The sequence below is a fragment of the Pleurodeles waltl genome, chromosome 9 (genome assembly GCF_031143425.1).
Source record: "Pleurodeles waltl isolate 20211129_DDA chromosome 9, aPleWal1.hap1.20221129, whole genome shotgun sequence".
Lineage (NCBI taxonomy): Eukaryota > Metazoa > Chordata > Amphibia > Caudata > Salamandridae > Pleurodeles > Pleurodeles waltl.
Window position 1 is genome coordinate 776,825,625 of NC_090448.1, and position 25,593 is coordinate 776,851,217.

General features: G+C 46.6%; 1 protein-coding gene across 2 annotated transcripts in view; it reads left to right on the forward strand.

The window, feature by feature from the left end:
• The window catches only part of BBS1 (Bardet-Biedl syndrome 1), a 373,242-nt gene that overhangs the window by 314,721 nt on the left and 32,928 nt on the right, over positions 1 to 25,593 (forward strand). For both annotated transcript variants that reach the window (XM_069207969.1, XM_069207970.1), the window contains one exon: positions 8,740 to 8,826. In XM_069207969.1, coding sequence (XP_069064070.1) covers positions 8,740 to 8,826 — 87 coding nt within the window. The remainder of the gene's footprint in view (positions 1 to 8,739; positions 8,827 to 25,593) is intronic.

A 25,593-nucleotide genomic window follows, 5' to 3' on the forward strand; every position in this document is an offset into this window, starting at 1 on the left:
TGAGCCATCTCTACTGGCGCCACCATTTACCTTTCTTTTCCCTTTGGTGCAGAATCCGATGCTGACACAGACTCATCCTGAATTCTCAGGTGTTTGTCAAAACATTGGCACCATCTGCCGTGCCTTCAGGCCCTATGGTGTTGTAGGGCTTCCCAGTGTTTATGCCTCTGGCCAGATGCTTCTAAGTGCCACCCCACCTGGACTGGCACTGGCTCCTTCTCCCTTTGAACCAGCTTTGAGGTACACCACAATAAAAACCCCTAAGCAAAGGTTGTCACTGCCTCTAGTGGTGCCACTACTACTTCCACCTTGGGCTGGACTATCTGAAATTGTGCCACAGAACAGCCCAAGAAGAGAGGGGCAGAGGAGCCCGGAGGAGGAGTGTAGAAACAGGATGCCTAACCTGTTTAAACAGATTCAAAACCCTTAGACCTTTAGCCATGTAGAGATGGTGATGGACCTTCCTACTGTGCCCCCCACTACAGGGGTGTTGTCTTTTTATAGAATAGTCAAGAAAGAGGCAGAAGTGTACAGTAGGGGCAAAAACCTGTTTCCTCACTGACGTTCTCCTAAGTCAGCTCCTACAACTGATCCATTACTCCCCTATTATAATGTGCTCCTAAACCCAGCCTTGGAAGCATGGGAAAAGGCTACATAGCCTCCTGCTGTCAACAGATTGGGAGCTGGACATTACCACCTGCTCCAGACGATCCACCATTTCCTTCTATCCACCTTTATCTGAAAGCTTAGTAATCCAGTCATCACGTTATTCCAGTCAGTCAGCAGGTACTTTCCTGTCAGTCCCCTCTGAAATGGAGTATATACATCTAGAGGCCTGGGGGAAGAAGACTTTCTCTGCAGGGAGTATGTCAGTTATGTCACAGCATGCATATTAGCTGCTAGCTCACTTCAACCATGGCATTTATGACATGTCCCAGATGATTGTGCCTTATGTACCAGAAGATATGAAGGCACACTTTCAGAAAGTGATCCATGATGGACAGAATGTCTCCTGGCATATCATTAAGTCTGGGCTGGATACTGCAGACTCTGTGGCCCAGGCTATGAGCATCTGTCTCAATTCAGCGGCATGCCCGGCTGCACATGTCCAAGTTTTCATCCAACATTCAAGACAACTAAATGGACCTTCCATTTCATGATTCTCGCCTTTTTGGGACAAGGTAGATTCGGTATTAGAGCGGTTTAAGACCAGCAAGGCCACAGCCCACTCATTGGGCTTGCAACTGCCACCTATTATGAGGGATTAACAACATCTAAAGCTTTATCATGGCTTTTAAAGAGGCTTCTCTTTAAGACATTGCAAGGCCGACCAACCACAGACCCAGCAGCAACAAAATCTACTCATCAGGCAATACAGTGGCAGAAACAGAGATAAGGGCTGTAGATCTGCCAAGCAACTGTCTTCCTCGTCGTCTTCCTCCCCTGCACCAGCAGACCAGCAAACCTAATCCCACTCAGAGCCTTGAAGGTGAGGGGGGGGTGGTTGTCTGCGCTCAATCCTAGAGCCCAGAGACTTGAACAAGTTGCTCCAACCTACAGAATGTGTACTTACACATCCCTGTCCTACTGTCACAACTTGCAGTACTCGCAATTTGTAGTTGTTTCTACGCACAATTTGCAGTGCTTCCATTTGGCTTAACATCAGTACTTCAGGTTTTCGCAAAGGTGATGGCAGTGGCTGCAGTCCATCTCAGAAGGTCAAGCATCCTAATCTTCCTGTACCATGATGACTCGCTTTTCAAAGCCAGGTCGCCAGAGATAGTCAACACTATTCCTGCAGTTCGAACTGGGATTTTTCGATAAACAAGACCAATCTCACATGTGGTCCTCTCAATGTTTCTAGTTCATAGGATCAGTATTCATCACCTTTCCATCTCCACAGATGATTACCTCCATCAAAGAATTGGTCCCATCCTTCCAACAAGCCACACAATTTCCATTTTTGATGGTGCTGAGATTCATAGGTTTGCTTGCTTCCTGCATTCTCCTAGTCATGCACGCACATTGATACATGAGAGCCCAACAGGGGTGTCTGCGCACTCAGTGACTACAGTATGGAGGAGACCTTTTAGATTCTACAGTGGTTATCTCCAGCTCTGCTGCAGTAGACCTTTGGGGGAGAGGGAGCAATGAGGTGAACCTGTTGTGCGGGATAGCCTTCCCCTCCCCACCAACCATGGCTTTGGTAGTTAAGGATGCCCTACCTTAGGGTGCAGAACTCATCTAGGATCTGGAGATCAAAGGCCTTTGGTCTCCAGAAGAATAGGTTCTTCACATCAACCTTTTGGAACTACGGGTGATTTGGCTAAGACTGAAGTCCTTCCTCCCATCCATCCATGGTCAGTCCATCCAGATCTTAATGGACAACACAACAGCGATGTGGTACATATGTGGTCAACTAGCAAGAGGGAGTAGGGTCTCACCTCCTTTTACTGGAAGCATTGAGACTGTGGTCTTTGGGACACTACCAAGGGATCTGTCTTACCGTCAATCTCTGAATGCCTGAGCCATTGTTATCTTGCTGGTCATGAGTGGTTCCTTCTACCAGAGGTGGTCCAGGACATCTTCAACCAGTGGGTCACTCCTCAGGTTGACTTGTTCACCTTATTGGAACATGCTCAAAGCCAGCAGTTCCTTGTCTTGAATATCCATTGAGGGGAGTCTTTTGGGATACGTTTTAGTTGATATGGACCTTTTGGCTGCATTATGCGTTTCGCCAACCATACTCTTGATTTCTCAAGTTCTAACGAAAATTTGCCACACCCAAGCATAAGTCATTGTCATTGCTCAGGATTGTCCAAGGAGGGTGTGGTACACAGACCATCTGCACTTCTCCACGTGTGCTGTGCTCAAGCTGCCATTGAGACTGGACCTTCTCTGCTAATCAGGAGAAATGGTTCTGCACCACAATTTCTGAGGCCTCCACCTACATGCTTGGAGATTGAGTGGGGACATCCAGGTTCCTTACAGCTGCCACCTGAGGTAGTTGATGTCACCCTATTGGTGTGCCCACCCTCCACCAAATCTTCTTACTCAATAACGTAGACTCCTTGAAGACCTAGTTGTCACAGGTACTGCAATTTACACTTCAGCTTGCCCAGGAAGGTTATGTGACTGACGCTGTCAAGGCGTATGTCAGCCAGACCAGTCATCTTTTTCAAATCCCACATTTTAATGCAATTTCTGAAGGAGTTAACAAATATGTATCCTCTATCCCCCTTTGTTGTGCCCAATGGGACTTTAATTTGGTTTTAACTTTTCTCACAGGGACTCCATTTGAGCCTCTGCATAGTGTGGTCCTTTAATGATGTTGACTGAAAAACACAGTTGTTGGCGGCTTTCAATTCAGCCAGGCAGGTGAGTGGGGTACAATCTATGAGTTCCTGTCCTCTTTTTACCTCCTTATAACCAGCTCAGTGTTGCAAACCAGGGCTGCTTTCCTGCCAAAGGTGGTGACTCCCTTCCATCTGAATCAGTCTGTCATCTTCCTGACCCCTTATCCCCCACCCTGTCTCACTAATGAGGAAGAGCGGTTGCAAAAAGTAGATTCCCAGGCAGGTGGTAAACTACTATCTAGATCACACCAAGGACACACGACTGGATGCCTTTTTTGGGCTAATATAGAGCCAAGAATGGCAAAGCTTGCGAAAAAGGACCATATTAAGGTGAATTATCCTCCACATCAAGACCTGCTACAGTTTTGCCAAGAAGAACCACCAGAAGGGTTCAGGGCCGCCTCCACCTGGGTCAAATTCACCACTTCTGCTCTTGCAAGTGGAATACCAATTGCAGAGATATTCAAGGTAGCTATATGGACATCTCTGCACTCCTTCACCTAGCATTACTGCCTAAATTCGGAAGTCAGCAGAGATGGTCACTTCGTCAGATCCATCTTATAGGATTTTCTTGTATAAGCATTCATCAACCTTCCTTCTAGGTGGGGTATTGCTCTGTAAGGCAGGTGAGGAAACTGCAGGTAGAAGCATAATCGGAAGGAAAAATTACTTTCATGAAGTAACAATCTTTAAAGTGGATACTCTTATCTATGTGTAGATTCCTCACTCACCAGCCCACTTCCCCATTTAATGGATTCTTATTGAGAAAGTTAATTAGACCTCAGATTATGTTTTGGTACTGCACTACTCTTATTGGTGTCAATCAGTCTGCTCGCCTCGAAGGTTGGGAAAAGTTTACAAATCCATTCTGATGTCTGGGAACATCCTACAGATGAGGAATCTGTAGGTATATAGAATATCCAGAAGAAAGATTCCTTCCACAGGTAAGTAACTTTTCAGTCACTTCCTTGTCTCTGCCCCTAAGGCAATAGAAACATGGATAATAGAACTGATGCCAGTGCACCAAGGTGGGTGATATATTGAGCCAGGGGCTTCATGCTGGAATCTCCTCTGGTGCCAAGACTGAGCCAACACCCCCTACCAGCATGGAAGTACTATGAAACATTTTGGGGATCTAATTTGGCACCTGTGGCGTTAAAGGTTGAAGAATCTGCAGGTTTATAGACTATTGTAAAGAAATGGTTCCCTGTTGCAATTACCCCCCGCTTTCTGCCTGATGCTGACTTGACTGAGAAGTGTGCTGGGACCCTGCTAACCAGGCCCCAGCACCAGTGTTCTTTCACCTAAAATGTACCTTTGTCTCCACAATTGGCACAACCGTGGCACCCAGGTAAGTCCCTTGTAACTGGTACCCCTGGTGACAAGGGCCCTGATGCCAGGGAAGGTCTCTAAGGGCTGCAGCATGTCTTATGCCACCCTAGGGACCCCTCACTCAGCACAGACACACTGCTTGCCAGCTTGTGTGTGCTGGTGGGGAGAAAATGACTAAGTCGACATGGCACTCCCCTCAGGGTGCCATGCCAACCTCACACTGCCTGTGGCATAGGTAAGTCACCCCTCTAGCAGGCCTTACAGCCCTAAGGCAGGGTGCACTATACCACAGGTGAGGGCATAGGTGCATGAGCACTATGCCCCTACAGTGTCTAAGCAAAACCTTAGACATTGTAAGTGCAGGGTAGCCAAAAGAGGATATGGTCTGGGAGTCTGTCAAAAACGAACTCCACAGGTCCATAATGGCTACACTGAATACTGGGAAGTTTGGTATCAAACTTCTCAGAATAATAAACCCACACTGATGCCAGTGTTGGATTTATTACAAAATGCACACAGAGGGCATCTTAAAGATGCCCCCTGTATTTTACCCAATTGTTCAGTGCAGGACTGACTGGTCTGTGCCAGCCTGCTGCTGACAGACGAGTTTCTGACCCCATGTAGTGAGGGCCTTTGTGCTCTCTGAGGACAGAAACAAAAGCCTGCTCTGGGTGGAGGTGCTTCACACCTCCCCCCCTGCAGAAACTGTAACACCTAGCAGTGAGCCTCAAAGGCTCCGGCTTCGTGTTACAATGCCCCAGGGCACTCCAGCTAGTGGAGATGCCCGCCCCCTGGACACAGCCCCCACTTTTGGCGGCAAGTCCAGGGGAGATAATGAGAAAAACAAGGAGGAGTCACTGGCCAGTCAGGACAACCCCTAAGGTGTCCTGAGCTGAGGTGACTCTTGCAGATGGAGGATTCCCCCAATAGGATTAGGGATGTGCCCCACTCCCTTCAGGGAGGAGGCACAAAGAGGGTGTAGCCACCCTCAGGGCTAGTAGCCATTGGCTACTAACCCCCCAGACCTAAACACACCCTTAAATCGAGTATTTCGGGGCCCCCAGAACCTAGGAAACTAGATTCCTGCAAACTAAGACGAAGAAGGACTGCTGAGCTGAAAAGCCTGCAGAGAAGACGGAGACACCAACTGCTTTGGCCCCAGCTCTACCGGCCTGTCTCCCCACTTCAAAAGAACTGCTCCAGCGACGCGTTCCACAGGGTCCAGCGACCTCTGAAGCCTCAGAGGACTACCCTGCATCTAAAAGGACCAAGAACTCCCAAGGACAGCGGCTCTGCTCCAAGAAAGAAGCATCTTTGCAACAAAGAATCAACTTTGAAAGAACACACGTTTCCCGCCGGAAGCGTGAGACTTTGCACTCTGCACCCGACGCCCCCGGCTTGACTTGTGGAGAACAAACACTACAGGGAGGACTCCTCGGCGACTGCGAGCCTGTGAGTAGCCAGAGTTGACCCCCCCTGAGCCCCCACAGCGACGCCTGCAGAGGGAATCCAGAGGCTACCCCCTGACCGCGACTGCCTGCTTCAAAGACCCGACTCCTGGTAAGGACACTGCACCCCCAGGACCTGAAGGATCCGACCTCCAGTGCAGGAGCGACCCCAAGGTGGCCCTCTCCCTTGCCCAGGTGGTGGCTACCCCGAGGAGCCCCCCCCTTGCCTGCCTGCATCGCTGAAGAGACCCCTAGGTCTCTCATTGTATTACATTGCAAACCCGACGCCTGTTTGCACACTGCACCCGGCCGCCCGTGCCGCTGAGGGTGTACTTTTTGTGCTGACTTGTGTCCCTCCCCCCCACCGGTGCCCTACAAAACCCCCCTGGTCTGCCCTCCGAAGACGCAGGTACTTACCTGCTGGCAGACTGGAACCGGGGCACCCCCTTCTCCATTGAAGCCTATGCGTTTTGGGCACCACTTTGACCTCTGCACCTGACCAGCCCTGAGCTGCTGGTGTGGTAACTTTGAGGTTGACCTGAGCCCCCAACCTTGGACCCAACTTTGAACCCCATAGGTGGTTTACTTAACTGCAAAACTAACAAACACTTACCTCCCCCCAGGAACTGTTGAAAATTGCACTGTCTAGTTTTAAAATAGCTATTTGCCATTTGTGTGAAAACTGTATATGCTATTTTGCTAATTCAAAGTTCCTAAAGTTCCTAAGTGAAATACCTTTCATTTAAAGTATTGTTTGTAAATCTTGAACCTGTGGTTCTTAAAATAAACTAAGAAAATATATTTTTCTATATAAAAACCTATTGGCCTGGAATTGTCATTGAGTGTGTGTTCCTCATTTATTGCCTGTGTGTGTACAACAAATGCTTAACACTACCCTCTGATAAGCCTACTGCTCGACCACACTACCACAAAATAGAGCATTAGAATTATCTCTTTTTGCCACTATCTTACCTCTAAGGGGAACCCTTGGACTCTGTGCATGCTATTTCTTACTTTGAAATAATACATACAGCGCCAACTTCCTAAAACTATCTACTATACAGATTGTTACAGAAGGTAAGTAACTTTTTCATTACCTCTAATAAGCACCAATACTTTGTGTAAGACCAACTGCACCTAAGGATTATGTACTGGTTGTCCTTCGCACTTTGCCACTCTCGCTCTGGATTTTTGGGGAATTTGTAGGACATGCAGATTACAGCAAGCCTCCTACTGGAGTTTAGAGAAGAGTCAGTCAAAGAGGAGATGTGTCTCATATAAATTGTTAGGTTGGTCCTTCTCCACCTTCAACACTTGCTTGTATCTACAGTACTCATTGAGTATGCCTATCCCATTCCCATGGGGAGTCTTTTCTTCTGTGGGTGGAAGAGATATTGAATCGTTTAATGTGTTAAATTCTTGCAATGATCTGTAGTGCTCAATTTTTCCCTCTCACGCCTCCTGAATATCCCCTCTTTTAACTTGCACCTTGTGTTCTAGCTCTTCATCTCACTTGTTACTACTTTTTCCCTTTTGTCATTCTTGTCTTTGTTTTTCACTTCCCTCTTCATGACACTAAGGGGGTCATTACAACCCTGGCGGTCTTCGACTGCCAGGGCTGTTTTGGAGGAAGCACCGCCAACAGGCTGGCGGTGCTTCCAGGGGGGATTACGACTGCAGCGGAAACGCCACGGTCACACCCCCGGGACCGGCTGTTTCCGGCCACTTGTGTGCTGGCGGGAGTAATCCTCCAGGGCAGCACTGCAAGCAGCGCTGCCCAGGGGATTACGAGTCCCCCTCCCACCAGCCTTTTTATGGCAGTAAGAACCACCATGAAAAGGCTGGCAGAAAGGGGAGTCGCTGGGCCCCCTGCCACGGCCCCGTGCAGCTTTTCACCGCTATGCAGACAGTGAAAAGCGCGACTGGTGCAACTGCACCCGTCGCACAGCCCTAACACCGCGGCTCCATTTGGAGCCAGCTCCTGTGTTGCGGCCGAGATCCCCGCTGGGCCGGCTGGCGGAAACCAGGTTTCTGCCCGCCGGCCCAGCGGGGATCTCATAATGGCCGTGGTGCGAGTGTGGCTGCATTGGCGGCCGCCCGGCGGTCAAATCTTGGCGTCGTAATGACCCCCTAAATCTCTCTTCAACTTAATAGTTCTGTTCCAACCCTCAATCTCACTCATCCTTCAAGTCTGTTTTCTTCCGCCAATTGTCTTCCTCCCTTTCACACTTTTTTTGCTGCCTCTACCATTACTTTCTCTCTGTAAATGCCCCTTCTTCTTTTCTTTCCTTTGCATTCTCATTTTATTTTTGCTGTAATTCTCTCATCCTTTTTGATCCCCCCCTTTTCCCTCTTTCTCTCTCCCTGTCCCTTTCTATCTACCCGTATTTCAACATGTTGATCTCATCTCCCTCTCCCTGTCTTTCCAGATGTCTCTTTCCTCCTTATCCCTGCCTCTTTCACTTGCTCATCAGCATACTCAATAAACTCTTGTTACCATTTTTCTCTTTCTAACACACTCACCATTTGATTTCCCTGCTTGTTCATTCCTTTATTCTAATGGCAACATGTTTCCCTTCCTTTTCTCTCTAATTTCCTACCAGGTGCCACTACTGGTCCCAGGACTCAATTATCCGATTGAAACATTTGTGGACTGCCTCAGCGACAAAGGGATCTCCGACATTATCAAGGTTTGTACACAAGAACACTTATGTGCTTCACGTCAGTGGTGCAAAAGTTACAACCTACTTTGCATTGAAATACGTTTGTGCTGTGAACGAAAAAACGGATGCTCAATATCTGATAGGGACTTCTAGCTGGAGATTCTTTACCTTAGAATTTGCCCCGGGCGTCAGACTGGATCTGTAGAATTTTCTTCGAGCAGCACCCTTGCATGCCTAGCTTAGCATTCATCAGGCTGTTTTTAATACAGAAGTAATGTGTCTGCCAAAAAAATAATGGAAATAATCTGTAACAACAGCATTTTATGTCCACCAGTTGAAAATAGTTGATGCTTTAAAGAGCCAGTGTGGATATTGTGCTTCCTTTTCTTAGTGGTCATACCATACCTCTTAACATCAAGGAGTAGATTGAGAAATTGTACATAGTGGGAATTTTTCTGATACTCCGTGGTAGAGGTTTAATTGCAAAAGACTTAGAAGATGGTCACATTCTCTTCCAGGGGATCCTCATCAATAGTCATAAACACTGAATATTCCCGCTCAAGTGCAGGGTCCCCTTAGCATATATAAACACACATGTATATGTATCAAATGTATGTAAAAAATAACAATTCTAGTAGAGAATATTAGTACAAATTTATCATATACAGGTATAAGCAATAATGCAGTCTATGTTGAGAAAACAGGCTAAAAATGCTTTGTTTTTTGTGAAGTTTCTTTTTTTTTTAATTTGTTAAACTCTTCAATTATAGGAAAAAACCTTTCTGTACTCAAAGTAGAAAGCATAGAAAGTTTAAACAATCCACTGTAAAAGAAAAAAATACGTTGAAAATAAAGGAGCATTATTAGCCAATAGGCTGCATGCAGATTGACACAGCAGAACCAAAAAACTGGCACAGGGCCTTAAAGGCTCCGAGCACCTCCAGTATCCCACCATGCCTCAGGGGTGAAAGTGAGGTGACAGTTGGTTCACAGTTAGGTCAGTTCTTTTTTATGGCTCCTTCTGTGAGGATCCTGGAGCATTGAGCTCTCATTTCTTCTGAGTATTTTTTTACCAGAAAAACCATTTGAAAACATTATTTCTTTGCTTTACTCAACATTTTACCTTACTACCTGAGTAAAGTAAGATTGTTTCTCTAAAAAATGCTTTCACTTTTTGTGAAATGCCCTGCTTGTGGTAAAAAGAAGGCCCAGTCAGATCCACACTCAGTGTGCATAGTGTGTTTGCCACAGAGTCACTGTCCTGACACCTGCAAACACTGTAAACATCTGTCTAAGAGAATTTTGAAAGAAAGAGAAAGAATTTGTCTGCATGGGCTACATGAGAGAGAGAAAACATCATCCTCCTCTCTTCATAAGAAGATCTCCAGAGACAAAGACTCTTCTGACAAGTGGCGAGCAAGATCAACGTCTGCTGGTAAGAAAATTCCTGTTTGTTAGCTGTCGTAGTCATCGCTTCCGTCGTCACATCAACATCGTCACCCGATGTCAAGGAGTACTCCTCAGTCGACAGCGATTCAGACGACGTCGAGGGACAACATGACGTTGAGAAAACAACTCCCTCACCGGATAGATCTCTGTCGACGGCCACCCACCGATCGGCGTTGAGTAAGCATAGGAGTGCTCATACGGCATCAAAGGCAGACCAAGATCCTCTAACGTCGAAACATCCAATATCAAAGTCGACCTCAAGGGCAAGGTCGAGGTCTCCGCTGACAACAAAACACCACTCGATGTCAAGGCACTCGCCACCGTTGAGCCATACCCTGCCATTGAGTCATCAGTCGCCGTCGAGGCATTCGACATCGAGACTAGAGAAGTCAGGAAGGTCACATTCGACGTCAAGAGTTCAACGATCTCCGTCGGCGACATTATATCATCGTTCGTCTTCAAGACACTCCTCACCTTTGAGGGTGGCATCACAAATGACCAGCCCGATCCACGACGACGGTGCAGTCCTTCACTTTACGTTCACGCACAAGGAGTAGATCACATCCCGGGCGAAGAACAAGATCCCGGGTCTCTAGATCCTGTCACCAGAGATGCAGATCCCCTTCATGGTCCATGGCTTCTGGCTCTTCGATTAGAGACTATTCGCCTACTCTGACAAATACTCCTCCGGCAAGAGTTTCTCCAGTGGACGATATGACCACTTTCAATAAAGTGTTGGTTAGAGAAGCCCAGAAACTCAATATAGACCTTCCGGGACCGACAAGGTCATTGTTGGTAATTTTTGAGACGCTACACCATCATACTTCTTCCAGGCAGCTGCTGCCATTAGTTCCTGGTCTTCTGCAGCCAGCCATGGACACTTTTCTGACACCAGCAACCCTGCGTGCAGCGCCAGCGCGGATCGTAAAGAAATATAAGGCCCCAGACCAGGATCCTTTATTTCTCAGAGCTGATCCTCCAACGGACTCGGTCATTCTAGCTGCCGCCCGAAAAACCCATTTGGTGGCCTCCTCATCAACAGTCCCTCCAGATAAGGAGAGCAAGCCTCTGGATTCGTTGGGTAGGAAAATGTGTGGTACCTCTGCAGCTTTTATGAAGGTCTCTAGTGCTTCTGCACTTTTAGGAAGATACGACCGTTCTTTGTGGGATTCTCGGAACAGGTTCATAGAAAAATTGCAGAGAAGACAGACAGGATTTCCAAGAGATCCTTCAGGAAGGAGGTCTGGTAGCTAACCAGGTGATCAGCGTGGCTGCGGATGGCTAGGACCTAGCAGCTCATGGATATGCACATGGCATATGTGCAAGGAGGTCATCTTGGTTGCGCCTCACAGGTTTAAAACAGGAGGCTCAACATCGCATCCTCAACCTGCCATTCACTGGGAACTCTTTGTTTGGGACCCATACGGATGAGATGGCCAAAATGAAGTCGGAGTTGGACACTCTGAAAGCCGTAGTGCTAGACAGACGTAAGGAATACCGAAGAAGGTATAGGGCATATGATAGGCGTACTTATCAGCAGAGGGTTCAAACTCCTCATTGGCCCCAAAGGCCACAGCAAAGACAAGGACGACCGTTCTGTCAGTCCTGCAAGACAACAAGACAACGTGGTTCAAGTAGGCAAAATCAGTCTACCCCCAAAACATCGGGCAAACAATGAGAATTCGCTTCCTCTGATTCGGTCAACCACTCCAGTAGGGGGAAGTATTGCAAATTATGTAAACGAGTGGCACGCCATAACACATGACAAATGGGTGCTATATATTGTTGAGAATGGGTATTCTCTACGTTTCAAGTCTCCTCCTCGTCCGGTGCCACCAACAAAAACAAAGTATCTCCACCAGTCTTTGATATAAAAAAGAGGTTATCATTCTGCTACAAAAACAAGCTATTGAAAAAGTTCCACCTTCGCGCAGAGGAAAAGGAGTGTACTCCCGCTATTTCTTAGCACAAAAGAAAGGTCAAGACGGGGTTTTCAGACCCATTTTGGATCTGAGACATCTGAACAAGTACGTTCAAAAAGAAAAGTTCAGAATGTTGGCCCTACATCAGATTTTTCCTCTGCTCCATCAAGGGGACTGGAGGTTCTCCATAGATCTACAGGATGCATATTTTCACATCCCGGTTATAGTGAAACACCGCAAATTTCTTCACTTCGTAGTTGCATCCCAACATTACCAATTCAGGGTACTGCCCTTCCGGCTTAAATCAGCTGCTCGAACATTCTCCAAATGTGTAGCAACAAAAGCAGCACACTTGAGAAAGAAGAATATCTTAATTTATCCGTATCTCGACGATTGGTTACTAAAAGGCAGCACTGCGGAGCAAACTTTTAACCACCTAAATATCATTTTGGGCACCTTCAACACTCTAGGTCTGCACGTCAACCTTTAAAAGTCCATACTAACTCCAACCCAGAGGCTCCATTACTTAGGGGCAGTACTGGACACCAATCTAGAAAAAGTGTATCCTTTGGAGGAGAGGCTATTATCAATAGCACAGAAGTGTCACACCATTCTTCACACTCTACGACCTACAGTCAGGCAAATAGCGTCGCTACTGGGTTCCATGGCCTCCTGCATTTTCATTGTCCCGGATGCCAGATTACACATGAGGACTCTTCAGGAGAACCTGGAAGATCAGTGGAGTCAACTCACAGCCAGATGGGAAGATAGAATAATCCTCTCGCCTGTGGCAAAAACATTGCTACAGTGGTCGACTCGCCAACAACATCTGCTAATAGGGGTTCCTTTTCATCAGAGCACTCCTACCAAGACCGTTGTAACGGATGCATCACTACAGGGTTGGGGAGCTCACATGGGTCCTCTCCAAGCCCAAGGCCTCTAGTCAAAAAAGGAACAGCAATACCACATCAGTCTGCTGGAGCTGAGGGCAGTTCATCTGGCTCTCAAATCGTTTTACCCATCCACCAAAGGCAAATGCATTTTAGTCCAAACAGACAACATGACCACAATGTACTATTTAAACAGACAAGGGGGAATCAGATCTCACCCTCTGACTCGAGAATCACAAAGTAGCGAAGAGGCTGTCAATCACAGCGGTTCACCTGCCAGGGGAACAAAATACAAAAGCTGATTCCCTAAGCCGAAATCTACCAGACTCTCACGACTGGATGCTTCACAACGACACCGTAGAAGACATTTTCTGTCTATGGGGGCATCCTCAATTAGATCTGTTTGCCGACGAAACCAACAAAAAATGCCCAGACTTTGCATCCAGGTTTTACCGACTAGGGACGAAGGAGAATGCCCTGTTTATAGATTGGTCAGAGACATTTCTCTATGCTTTTCCATCCATTCCCCTAATTCCCACGGCGCTCAACAAACTCTAAAGGTCCAGAACAAGGATGATACTAATAGCCCTGGAATGGCCTCGCCAATAATGGTACACAGATCTCCTCCAGTTGTCAGAAAGACCTCACAAGAGGTTGCCGTGCACACTGGATCTTCTCCACAGACTAGAGGGGAAAATTCTACATCCCAATCTTCCCTCGCTGGGCTTGACGGCATGGCTCCTGAATTCCTGCAGTACAGGCATCTAGGCCTATCACAGGAATGCATGGATATTTTAAAGGAGTCCAAAAGACCCTCGACGTGACACTCCTATGCTTTCAAATGGAAAAGATTCTACATACGGTGCAGACAGAATGATTTAAATCCTATCCTGGCTCAAGAGGAGGTTATTCTTCCCTACCTCCTTCAGGACTGCAGTTTTCCTCCATAAAGGTATATTTGTCTGCCATTACGGCTTATTGTAAATCAACCTCTCAAAAGTCATTCTTCACTAGGCCGGTGTTTAAGGATTTTTTAGAGGGTTTGAAAGAGGTTTTTCCACCAATTCGTACACCTTCACCTCATGGGAATTGAATGTGGTCTTGTCTAGACTTATGGCCGCTCCCTTGGAGCCCATTCCCAAAGCTTCTTTGCAACACCTTACATGGAAGACAGCTTTACTTGTTGCCATTACTTCGGCTAGAGGGGTCAGCGAAATTCAGGCTCTCTGTTCAAAAGAACTGTATTCAGTTTTTCACGATAACAGAGTAGTTCTACGGACCCACCCGGGTTTTTTACCTAAGGTAGTTTCGGACTTCCATATTAATCAAACCATATTGCTTCCAACTTTCTTTCCCAAACCTGCTACTCAGAGAGAACATTGCACTCGCTGGACTTGAAAAGGGTGCTAAAATTTTATCTTGATAAGACTAAGCGCATCAGACAATCTAATCGCTTGTTTGTAAACTACGGACACATGGGAACAGGCCGGGCGGCCTCAAAACAAACGATTTCTAGATGGATAGTTTCATGTATTGTGACTGCATTGCAGTTGGCTAACATACAATTGGCTGCCAAGCCTAAAGCTCATTCTACAAGAGGCAAGGCAGCGACAATAGCACTTCTTAGGAATGTACCCATCTCCGAAATTTGCATGGCTGCAACATGGAGATCGGTGCATACCTTTTCAAGACATTACTGTCTGGATTCAAAAGCTAAAACAGACACTCAAGTGGGTCAAGCTTCATTAAGAAATGTATTTAACTAAGAGAAATAGACTGCATGTGCTTCTATCTCTCCGTCCGAAGGGTATGGGATGGGCTTGCTAATCTATTCATTATTTGACTATTGATGAGCATCCCCTGGAAGAGAAGGATAAGTTACTTACCTGTAAATCCTAGTTCTCTTCTAGGGGTATCCTCATCAAAGTCATAAACAACCCACCCTCCTCCCCGGACGTCATTTTAGAGTTACAGCAGTACTCATTTGTCTAATCTCTCTCTTCTTAGCACAGTAAAAAAGGTACTGACCTAACTGTGAACCAACTGTCACCTCACTTTCACCCCTGAGGCATGGTGGGATACTGGAGGTGCTCAGGGCCTTAAAGGCACAGTGCCAGTTTTTTAGTTCTGCTGTGTTAACCTGCATGCAGCCTATTGGCTAATAATGCTCCTTTATTTTCAACATAGTTTTTTCTTTTACAGCAGATTGTTTAAACTTTCTATGCATTTGTTCTGCTTTCTTTCTTATCTCGTAATCAGAGCTTACAGAACATATCAAGAATGCACTTCTGAGTTCAAAGAAGACTTTTATTGTTGTTAATTCTTCCCCACCCACAAGTTCGTGAGAGACGAATTAATAGATTTCAAGCACAAAAAAAAAGTATTGCAGCAATGAAAACAAAATATATCTCAGTTGCAATGTACACAGCAGGTTATATATGTATATGATATTGATAAGATATTGAATGCAAAGCAAAACAAATACTTCACCCTGTGAGAAACTATTTACAGCTTCATCTTTCTGGGGTCTGCAAGTTGATGACTCCGGTCAACTGCGAGAAAGAGATTATCTACCCACACAGGAGACTGGCAACTGGCGCCAAGTTCCAGCCTGAAGTCCAGCAGATTTCAATCTAATTCTCTGAAGCCCGAGTCATCCGTTACAAAAGCGTGCCCCCTCCTCTCAGACTCGGGAAAACTACGCAAGCCTTTGGAGACTGGCCAGATCTCCTAGACTGCTCCTCTTCCCAGGCCTGAGCAGAAAGGAAAACACCAAATGTACTCTCTCTTATCAGGTGTAGTCTGGTGTGAGAAAAACATCTTGGTTCATCTTGTGCAAAAACATAGCTTGGAAAAATACAGCTTGGATTCTCAACTGCAATGTCTAACTCCACGTTAAAGGCAAAGGTTAAAGGCAATAGGCAGCTAACCTAAATATCCAATGTAATGTCTAATGTCATGTCAAAGCCAATAGGCAGCTGAGCTGAATACAAAATGTAAGGTCTAATATCATGTCAAAGCCAATAGGCAGCTGAGCTGAATAAAAAATGCAATGTCTAATATCATGTCAAAGCCAATAGGCAGCTGAGCTGAATACAAAATGCAATGTATAATATCATGTCAAAGCCAATAGGCGGCTAAACTGAACAAAACATATAATGTGCTACTGGTGAACATTGAGCAACTAATATGCGCAGTGATGAAACACAAAGTCATTGGTCAAACTCCATTAATAGCATCACAGCATTCTACTTTGAGTGCAGAAAGTTTTTTTCCTATTATTGAAGAGTTTAATTAATTCAAAAATAAAGCATTTTTAGCCTGTTTTCTCAACATAGACTGCATTATTACTTACACATGTATATAATATATTTGTACTCATATTCTCCATGAGAATTATTTTTTATATACATTTGATACAAATACATGTGTGTTTATATATGCTCCGGGGTCCCCGCATGTGGGCGGGAATATTCAGTGTTTATGTCTCTGATGAGGATACCCCTGGAAGAGAACTAGGATTTACAGGTAAGTAACTTATCCATGCTTATGTTTGGGTACCTGTATGTCCTAATGACACCCACTATGTGGTGTTCTCTGTGAACTTGTAGAATACAAAAAGTGATAAATGGTAGGCTTGAATCTCAGCCACTGATTATTAATCTGTGACACATTTCATTCTGTTACATTTTAACACATCTGTGCCATTACAGACAGGGACCAACCATATGCAAATACGTATTGCACTTTTTGTGCTACCTCAATGACTTTCCTAAGTAGGTGGGGGTAAACCAGAGCTCACTAAATCATTTCTACCCGGCTCTCTTGCTAGGTTCTGAATAATCTAATTGTTCTGTGACACTTTAAGTTCTAACATTTTATTACAAGCTGGCTGGTCTAAAACAGGGTTTTGAAAGACATACATTGCATTGATATGTTGGCCCCGTGTGGATGGGACAGTTAGTGTACATATTTCCATGACTGTGTGCCGATTGCTGGATATTCTCCTAGAGTCAGATATTTTGTTTTACAATGAGATCATATGCTAATAGAATAAGAGATCTTGTGGCCAACTAAATGTTGTGAGAGAGGATTACATGACATGCGCTCCATAGCAAGTAAGAACGTGAAATCTCATCTACCCATGTTTGAGTGGCGTTCATTGATGTAGCATAGGCTGTTAAAGAATAATATTAACTATGAATTAGTATATGATAGAGGACCTGATATCTCTTGGTAGGGACTGCAGAGATAGCCCATAAGTCTTGCGGAAGTATTTCCAAGGGGTCATATCTGGGGCTGTAGAGATGAAGGAAAGCCCAGTTAGCCTTCCATAGATTTGCTGAATGCACAGTATCACTAAATGGTGTAACTCACATTTATTTAATAATTGTACAATATAGAAATACTGTACTCAGACCTGGCTTTAGCGCTGATGGTGCTCCGTGTGACCGTCTTTTTTGGTGCCCCCCACCCCATGACCACCTACTCGGATTAATTTACTACAACCCGGCAAATGTGCCCCTCATCTCTCCATAGACCCTCTTTCACATACACTCATTTTTTTTTAAATGCTGGTAAAGGCTGGCTTTACTAATCCTTATAAAATAAATTCTGTTCTTTGAAGCAGGCATATTAACCCTCCGCGGTACTCTATGGCGAGTCAAAACTGCCACTAGACAAGGCTCCCATCTCTCTTCCTAGTAGGAACATTAATCACAAGAGGTTTCTTGATATTTTAATTGTTTCCTGAAGGCTGGACGCACCAGGAACTTTTTAGCAGGGGCTTTCAAAACGTAAGTTTCTTAAGTCATTGCTAACAACAGTGCCCCCCTGAGATCAGCACCTCCCAATCCAGGTCAGCACCTGGTGCAGCCGCACCGCTCACACCGCCCTAAAGCCAGCCCTGTAAATACTTTAACCATAACTATAAGGAAATACTTCTTTTTGTATGTTTACCCCCAAGTTTTTGGACTGATGCTGTTGGTTTTTCTACTCAGTGCACCGAGGCCTGCTAACCAGACCTCAGTGCTAGTACCCCAGCCCCAAAACGTGACTGTTACATTGGTTATACCCCTTTGGCTTAGGCTAATTTACCTATAAGTCTTTAGTATATGTTACCCAGGGCATAGGAGTTAGTCACCACAGAGATCTCAACACCGGTTGTGCCACTCTGAGTGTGACATGGGTAAAATGAGTCTCACCGTCCACCATTGCAGACTGGAAGAGCAGTTTTAAGCTACTACCTCAATTTAAAGCAATGGCAAAGCCAAACCTTCCTCTAAATATGTGTAAGCCACGCCTATGGCAGACCTACCGAGCCCTAAGTAAGGGTGCAGCATATTTCAAGGGCAGAACATGTATTTTGTGTGATATGGCAGTAAAACAAAAAACTGTGTTTTTTACTGTGGAAAGGCTTGGCTGCCCCTTTGTCATTTACAGAGTTACATGCTGACCACTCAGCTGGTGCATTTTCTGAACATAAAAGGGTACCCCTGGTACCCCAAACTCAGATCTGGACTGCCCTGCTGCACCAAGGACCCAGCAAAGGGTATGTGCACCAGCTTGGTCTGCACCTGCTGAACCTGGTGGCTAGCAAAGCAGAAGGAACTGTGCCTGCAGTGTCCTGCTCATGGAGAAGTCATCTTTGGAGCCCAGCTGAAGCAAGAGACTTCAATGTGCAGTTGGCTGACAGGGGCAAGTTGGTAGCCCAGAATCTTCACTCCCCTGCCAACCAGAGATGAGGACCTTATGCTCAAAGTTGCACCCAAGTCCCCTGGACCTCAGAGAATCACTTGAGTGCAGTTTACTGTCCAAAAAGATGAGTTATCACCCAGGCAAAGATTTGGTAGTGGCTGTGGCACAGGGTGACTGGACGTCTACCAGGACCAAGAAATAGAACTCAGAGGGACATCAACCACATGGTCAGGACTGCCTCACTTCCTCCATGGACCAAGTAGTAGCCGCAGGAAAACCCCGTTGGCTGTATTGCACCCACAGCCTTCTTGAACAACTTCAGCATCCTGTATCCCTTGCATGAGGATCACTTCCATTGAAACCTACACCAAAGGAAGAAAAGTGCCTGGAACTGACTGAGGACTCATTCGTTGCTGAAGTTACCATTCCAGAGGATGTTGCTGGTCCCCCTCGCTAGCTTCATGTTGGAGTTGGTCGCCTAAAGTAACTAACCAGTCGTAATACAACTAGCCAAAGTTTTTGCTCAAAAAGTTTTAAAATGTCATATTCATTAAAATTGCCAGTGCATGTTCACAGTTAAGTTAAAATTTAATGTTTACTGTACTTTGTAAAACCTATATCTCTGGAACCCTCCGGTGGAGCTTTTCCGTTGTGGTGCCTAAAAATATACTTTACTTTTATAAATCGGTATTGGATTTCCTTAGTGTTTCGGCTATTTCTATTTCAGTTATCTTGGTGCTGTTTAAATGCCTAACCCTTGTTCCTTTTTGTAGGCCTTGCTGCTCATAACCAAGGCTACCCAGGGTTGAGCTAGAGGGCCAACAATGTCCGCTCCTTAAATCACAGTCTTTCAGCCATGTTGTGACTGCAGAAAATAGATGTTGGTCAAGGTCTCACATTAGGTGTGTCTTTGGTGTTTGGGTTCCCAGCACGACTCCTCTTGCAATTGAAGTGCTACCGGGACCGGAAAGTGAAGCTTTATGTCACTGAACAAAAGACCGAGCCATAAGCTTTGTGTATATCCTGCTTCAGCTCCAAGTTGAGGGCACGGAACCGCTCTTGCGCCCGAGGTCGTTGTTCCATGAAGACCTCTGCGTGGTCGAAGTCTTCTAGTAATTCTGATAGATACTTCTAACACCAGATCCCCCACTTTTTAAATATTCTCCTCGGTGTCAGACTGGATTTGGAAATGATCAAGCAGTATTACTGTGCACCCATAAATGGCATGTGGTTGCTCCGTCCCAATGTTGTTTCACTCCAGAAATGACGTGTGGAAATGCATCTAAAAGCCACCCAAATGCACTGATATCAGTTCCTTTCTAAGACCTATCCGCACCAGATTCATCCTTGGTGCTTGGAGTTGGACCACAACTCTAAGGTCTGTTGTGACTGTGCTTTGATTAATCTAATGCCATCTGGAACTACGAGGTGAAGCTGCATGCTGTCAAACATTGTCAATACAGTGACTGGTCGAACGGAAAGTCCTGTTCATGCTCAGATCTTTATCAAAGCCATCAGGCCAGTCCAAAAAGAAACTCTTAAAGTCCATGCAGGACTCTACCCCTTCCCACCACTCGCAAGCTCCTGAGAAGGCTCGAGGGTGTAACATACCATTATGCCTGGCTCCAGAACTTCGTCTCCTTTGGAGCCAATTCCAACTCATCCCAGAGCAACACTAGTTTCCAAGGCCTTCAACTACACCGCAGCTCTGTGACGGCATGCTGTTCCTCTTTGGCATGCTGCCGGCTCCCACTGGTGTTCGTCAGGTGAGGACCTTCAACTGGGACTCCACTGGCGGACCCACCTCCAGCACCAGTTGGAACCTCTGGACCTGTTTCGGGTCTTTCATTGGTCTTGGCACCACAACCACACCAGACCTCAGATCATCAACGCCGGACAACAAAGTGCAACCTGTAGTGCTCTCAGTGTCTGATGGGTTACCGAAATGCTGTGGCCTAGAAAAATCAGACTGCGGCCTCGATCGAAATCAACTCAGAGTCAGACACTTTGCCCTTACTCCAAGGAAGCACTGAGATCACTCACAATCTTTTCAGCATTGACTCTTATAATATCTTAGTGATCGCTATGATGAAGGTGATGAGTTTGCTCAACAATGCTCTCAGGACAGCTGGTTTGATGAGCTTCAAGATGCCAGTGGCCTATACAGTTCTCCACTCAGTGGACTGATCTCCACACCTGGGCCAGCTATTGAGGAAAGTGCCTACTTTGCGTAGTGATACGAGATGAGGTGGGGCTGAGGTCCTTGTCCTCTAATTTCATACTATGGAGGTGAAAACAAATGTATTTACTGTCGTCCTTCAAGCCGGACAGGAAACTACAGAGTCACTTTTGCCTTTTAATAGAATCCTTAAGGACACCTTTCCAGGATGTGGGCAAAGCTGTTTTCCTGACTGCAGGTAAATAAGCACATAAGAAGGCACACCACCTTGCCCAGATTCTCAGCACCCAACCCCAGAAAGTTTAGTGGTGCAAGCGTCCGCAAGCAGAGTAAATCCAAACGCCTTCCCTACCACCTCATACGGATAGAGAATTAAAGCAGCTTAAAACATTTGAAAAACACGTGTTCACTTCCCTGTGTCTGCTGCTAACGTCCAGCAACTTCAACTGCCTGTTTGGCCACTATGCTCCTGCCATTTGGGACGCTAACGCTCAGGTACTTTCTGCATTACTAGAGGACTTGGTCCCCACTCTTACTGTAGCCATTCACAATGGTAGTGATGCAGCAGTGTTCACAAATCGCTTTGGGCTTGATACCATGGATGCCTTGTTTGGGCAATAGAGTACTTTCAGTTCACTGTACTCCCCGTTGGTCTCACCAGTGCCCCTCAGCTGTTCAAAAAAGTGATGTTGGTGGTTGCACTGCATATATGGAGGTCAGGGTTCCAGTTTTCCCCTACCTCGATAACTGGCTATTAAAGCCAGCTCACCCTTGGTAGTAGTCACCCACCTACAGACTACACCTCTTGACATCCTTGGTGTTCACTGTTAACATGCCGTAGTCACACCTGAGTACTTCACAGGTACTCATTTCATCTACCTATTCTGGACACGGTGCAGTGACATTTTTTTCACCCAGAGCAGAGAATCCAGGACATTTGATCTGTGATCCCGACGATTTAGCCTCTGTTCTAGATACCAGTGAGGATGACATCGATGCTACGTGGCTGATGACTGCCTGCATCCTGCTGGTCAAAATTCTGGGGGGCATAGGCAAGCTCTGTAGTGGAATCTGAAGTGCTAGTGGGCACTGCATCAGGTGAGTCTCTCTGAGTATGTGTAGATTTCGGAGGAGACCTGCAGTGGTCGCTCTTGGATGTGATTGGAGCTGTGTCAGACCCCTCTCCTTTCCCCACCCGGAGATCACAGTGGTGACTGATGGATCAATTCTGTGTTGGGGAGGCCATCTGGGTGAGGTGGGGATCAGAAGCATCTGGTCTCTGGTGGAGGCCTGGCTTCACATCAGTCTCCTGTAGTTGCGGGCTATTCACTTGATGTTGAAATCCTTCCTGCCATCCATCAAATGGCGGATAATGCAGGTGCTAGTGGGCAACACCATCGCCATGTTGTACTGCACCAAGCAGGGCAGGCTGGGACTGTGGACAGTGCATCAGGGGCCACCATTCAATTCTTGTGGTGGCACAATACCTTGCAGGATCTTTGAATGGTACGGCAGACAAACTCATCTGCCAAACAGAACTAGTGGATCATTAATGGCAGCATCACCTGGAAGTGTTGTATGGTCCCGTCAGCGAATGGGGTCAACCTTGGCTCGATCTCTTTGCCACCGCCAAGAATGAGCAGTATGCACAGCTTTGCACATTGGAGTCCCCAAGTCAGAACTTTCTTTGAGATGCATTCTGCCTAGAGTCAGCTCAGGGCTCCTGTATGCCTTTACAGCGTTACCTTTCCTGCCCCAAGGTTTCAAAAAGAGCAGGAACGACCACAACCAAGTTATCTTCATGGCACCATATTGGGCAAGGGGATTGTGTACATTTGGACATGAACATCAGTCCTTTGATAAGGGTATAGCATTGGGAGGACCTTCTGTCTCAGCAGCAAGACGAGGTCCTGCGCCCGGACCTACCCAAACCTCATTTCCATGCTTGGAGATTGAGCAATGCTAATTGACCTCATTCGACCTTTCTCTGAAGTAATTGATGTCATTCTGGCACCAAAGGGTTCCATGTAGGGAAGTACCACCTTCCTGGCATAGTCACCCCCACTTATTGACTAGTGTCAGTACGTTTAGACTAGTGCAATGGGATCCTGGTAACCAGTACTCCAGTGTCAGTGTTCTCTCCCCTAAATTTAGTTGTATGGTAACTTTTGCATCCCACACTTGGCATACAGGAGCACCCATGTAAGTCCCTAATATATGGTTCTTAGGTACCCAGGCTATTGGTACATCTGGGGTCCCCCATGGGCTTCAGCATGTATTGTACCACCCATAGGGGCCCGTGCAAACTGGGACTGCAGGTCTGCCATTGCAGCCTGTGTGAAATGGTGCATGCACCTTTCAGTAAAACTATATGGTTTACTTTATATCATGGCCACTGTACTCTGACCCTGTAAGTCACCCCTAATGAAGGCCCTTCAGCCCAAGGGCAGGATGCATGGTTCTAGGTGTGAGGGCATTCGTGCATGAGCAAAAGTGCCTCTACAAACCCCAGACTCCATTTCCTGGGATTTGTAAGTGCGGGGAAGCCATCTTAAGGTATATAGTGGACACTGGTCAACATGAGTTGTCCAAATAAATAATGGCTTCACTGAACCAAGGCATGTTTGATATCAAACATGTTGGAATCACACAACTACACCGATTCCAGTGCTAGTTGCATGATACCATGTACTCTGGGGGTTCCCCTTAAGTCTGCATGCCAGCCTGTGCTGCTGCCGAGCCTAGACGCTGTTCTGCCTTCCTGCTGCTGAGGCTAACTTGGACAGGGGAAAGTAGGTCAAAGGATTTCTTGTAGGATAGAGGTGTGACCACCTCTTCTTTTGAAATAGGTGTCTGAGCTGGGGTGAAGGTGCATCTGAGCGCCACCAGACTGCTTTGAAGAGCACATTTGGTGCCCTCGTCTCATAAACAAGTTTGCACCAGTGCAGGAACCCCCGGTTTCTGCTCTGGCGCAAAACCACAGAATGGACAGGGGAGTGACCACCCCTCCGTCCAGCTCCTCCCCTAGGGAGTTGCACAGAGCTCTGCCAGGTGGCCACTTGAATCTTCCATCTTGGAAATAAGAAGAGCAGAGGCCCCTGGGAGCATCGACTGGTTACGTCAGCAGGCTGGTATCCCTGACCCAACCTGATAGGTGAGTCACTGCAGTAAGTGTCCAACCCCCTTCCTGGGTTACTTAGGGCTCCATGGCTGTGCATCCTTCAGAGTCACAAGGACTCTGTCTACATTTAGGAAGCAAGAAGGAATCTCCCTTGGAGTGAAGGAGTCCCTCCCCTGCACCCTGCTGTTCCATGGACTCTTCATGGCTCTGCAACACAGGTGGTGGTTCTGTGGCTCTCCAGAGGTCTGACCCATCTTCCTTGCACCTGAGAAGTCTATGATCCCTCAATGGAGCTGCTTGGCTGGAACCCCTGTGCACCTGGTCTGCTTGTCGTTACCAAGGCTTGTTGGCTCTTCAGTCCGAAGACCTCCTAGCTCCAACGAGCACCGGCCTCCAGCACTCTCCAGATCCAGGAACGATGTCCTCTCTGCAACTACTGTGACATGGGCAACCCTCTTTGTTGTGCTAGTGAGACCTCCCTGTGCCTGCTGCCAGATGGTCCTACTTGGGGCTCCAATGATTCCTGCTGGTTCTCCTGCTTGCTGAGGGCTGGCCCAGACCTACCCGAAAAGGTTAGGTCACCTAGACCTTGCTGGTCCTCACAAATCCTGCAAACCTCGGCAATGCTTCCCTGCATTTGCCAAGGCTTGTTGGTGGTCTTGCTGACCACTGACCCCTTTGCAATCCGACGACTGACGGGTAGCTCGTAGTCAACTCAGGGTTCTTCCAGCATCGCCTGGACTCTACAGCTGCACTTCTTCGTCCACTGTCCCACAGGAGAGCATCTTCTGGTAGGGTGGGCATTGCCCTCCCGCACGACCTCGGCACCTCTGGGTGGTATGGAATCTTTCCCCTCTTTTCTTAGGTCCTCTTCTTCCGGAATCTACACCTGGATTCCTCCAATCTGGTCCATGGGACACAACAGTAGCAGGATCACAGAGGCCCCCACTGACTTGAACGGGAGGTTCTGACACTACTTTACCCCTATGCACCTGGACTCCCTGGTGTAGGTACTCAAATGTTCTGGATATCCATTGGTGGGGCACTATCTAACCTCCCTTGTTCCAACGGGTTTCTTCTGGGTCCTCTGGGAAAGATCCTAGAACTTGAAAACTCCAACTACAACTTCCCCATGCTATCCTATGGACACTGACCCAGGATTACAACTCTGCACACTGGTGCCTGAGGAATCCTGTCTACTTACCTTCGCTGTTCCTGTGCTCCTAAGGCTCCTTGGGTGGTAGTTTGGGGTCGGAGTGATTCTCGCATTCAATTTACTTGGTACATGGTTTTCGCCCCCCCCCCCTCCCACCATTCTCCAGTAGGGGAACATGTCATTATATGCCTATACATACCAATTTCAAAGAATATTTTTGTATGATCATATCATGGGTTAGAAGATATACCAAAGTTAGTTCTAGTGTGTGTGTGTTACAATAAACATAGACTATTTATCTAACACTGGTGTGGTTCTTTCCTGTGTGTACATCACTGACTGACCTGTATGGTATTTGCAGATGCTTTACACCCTCCTAG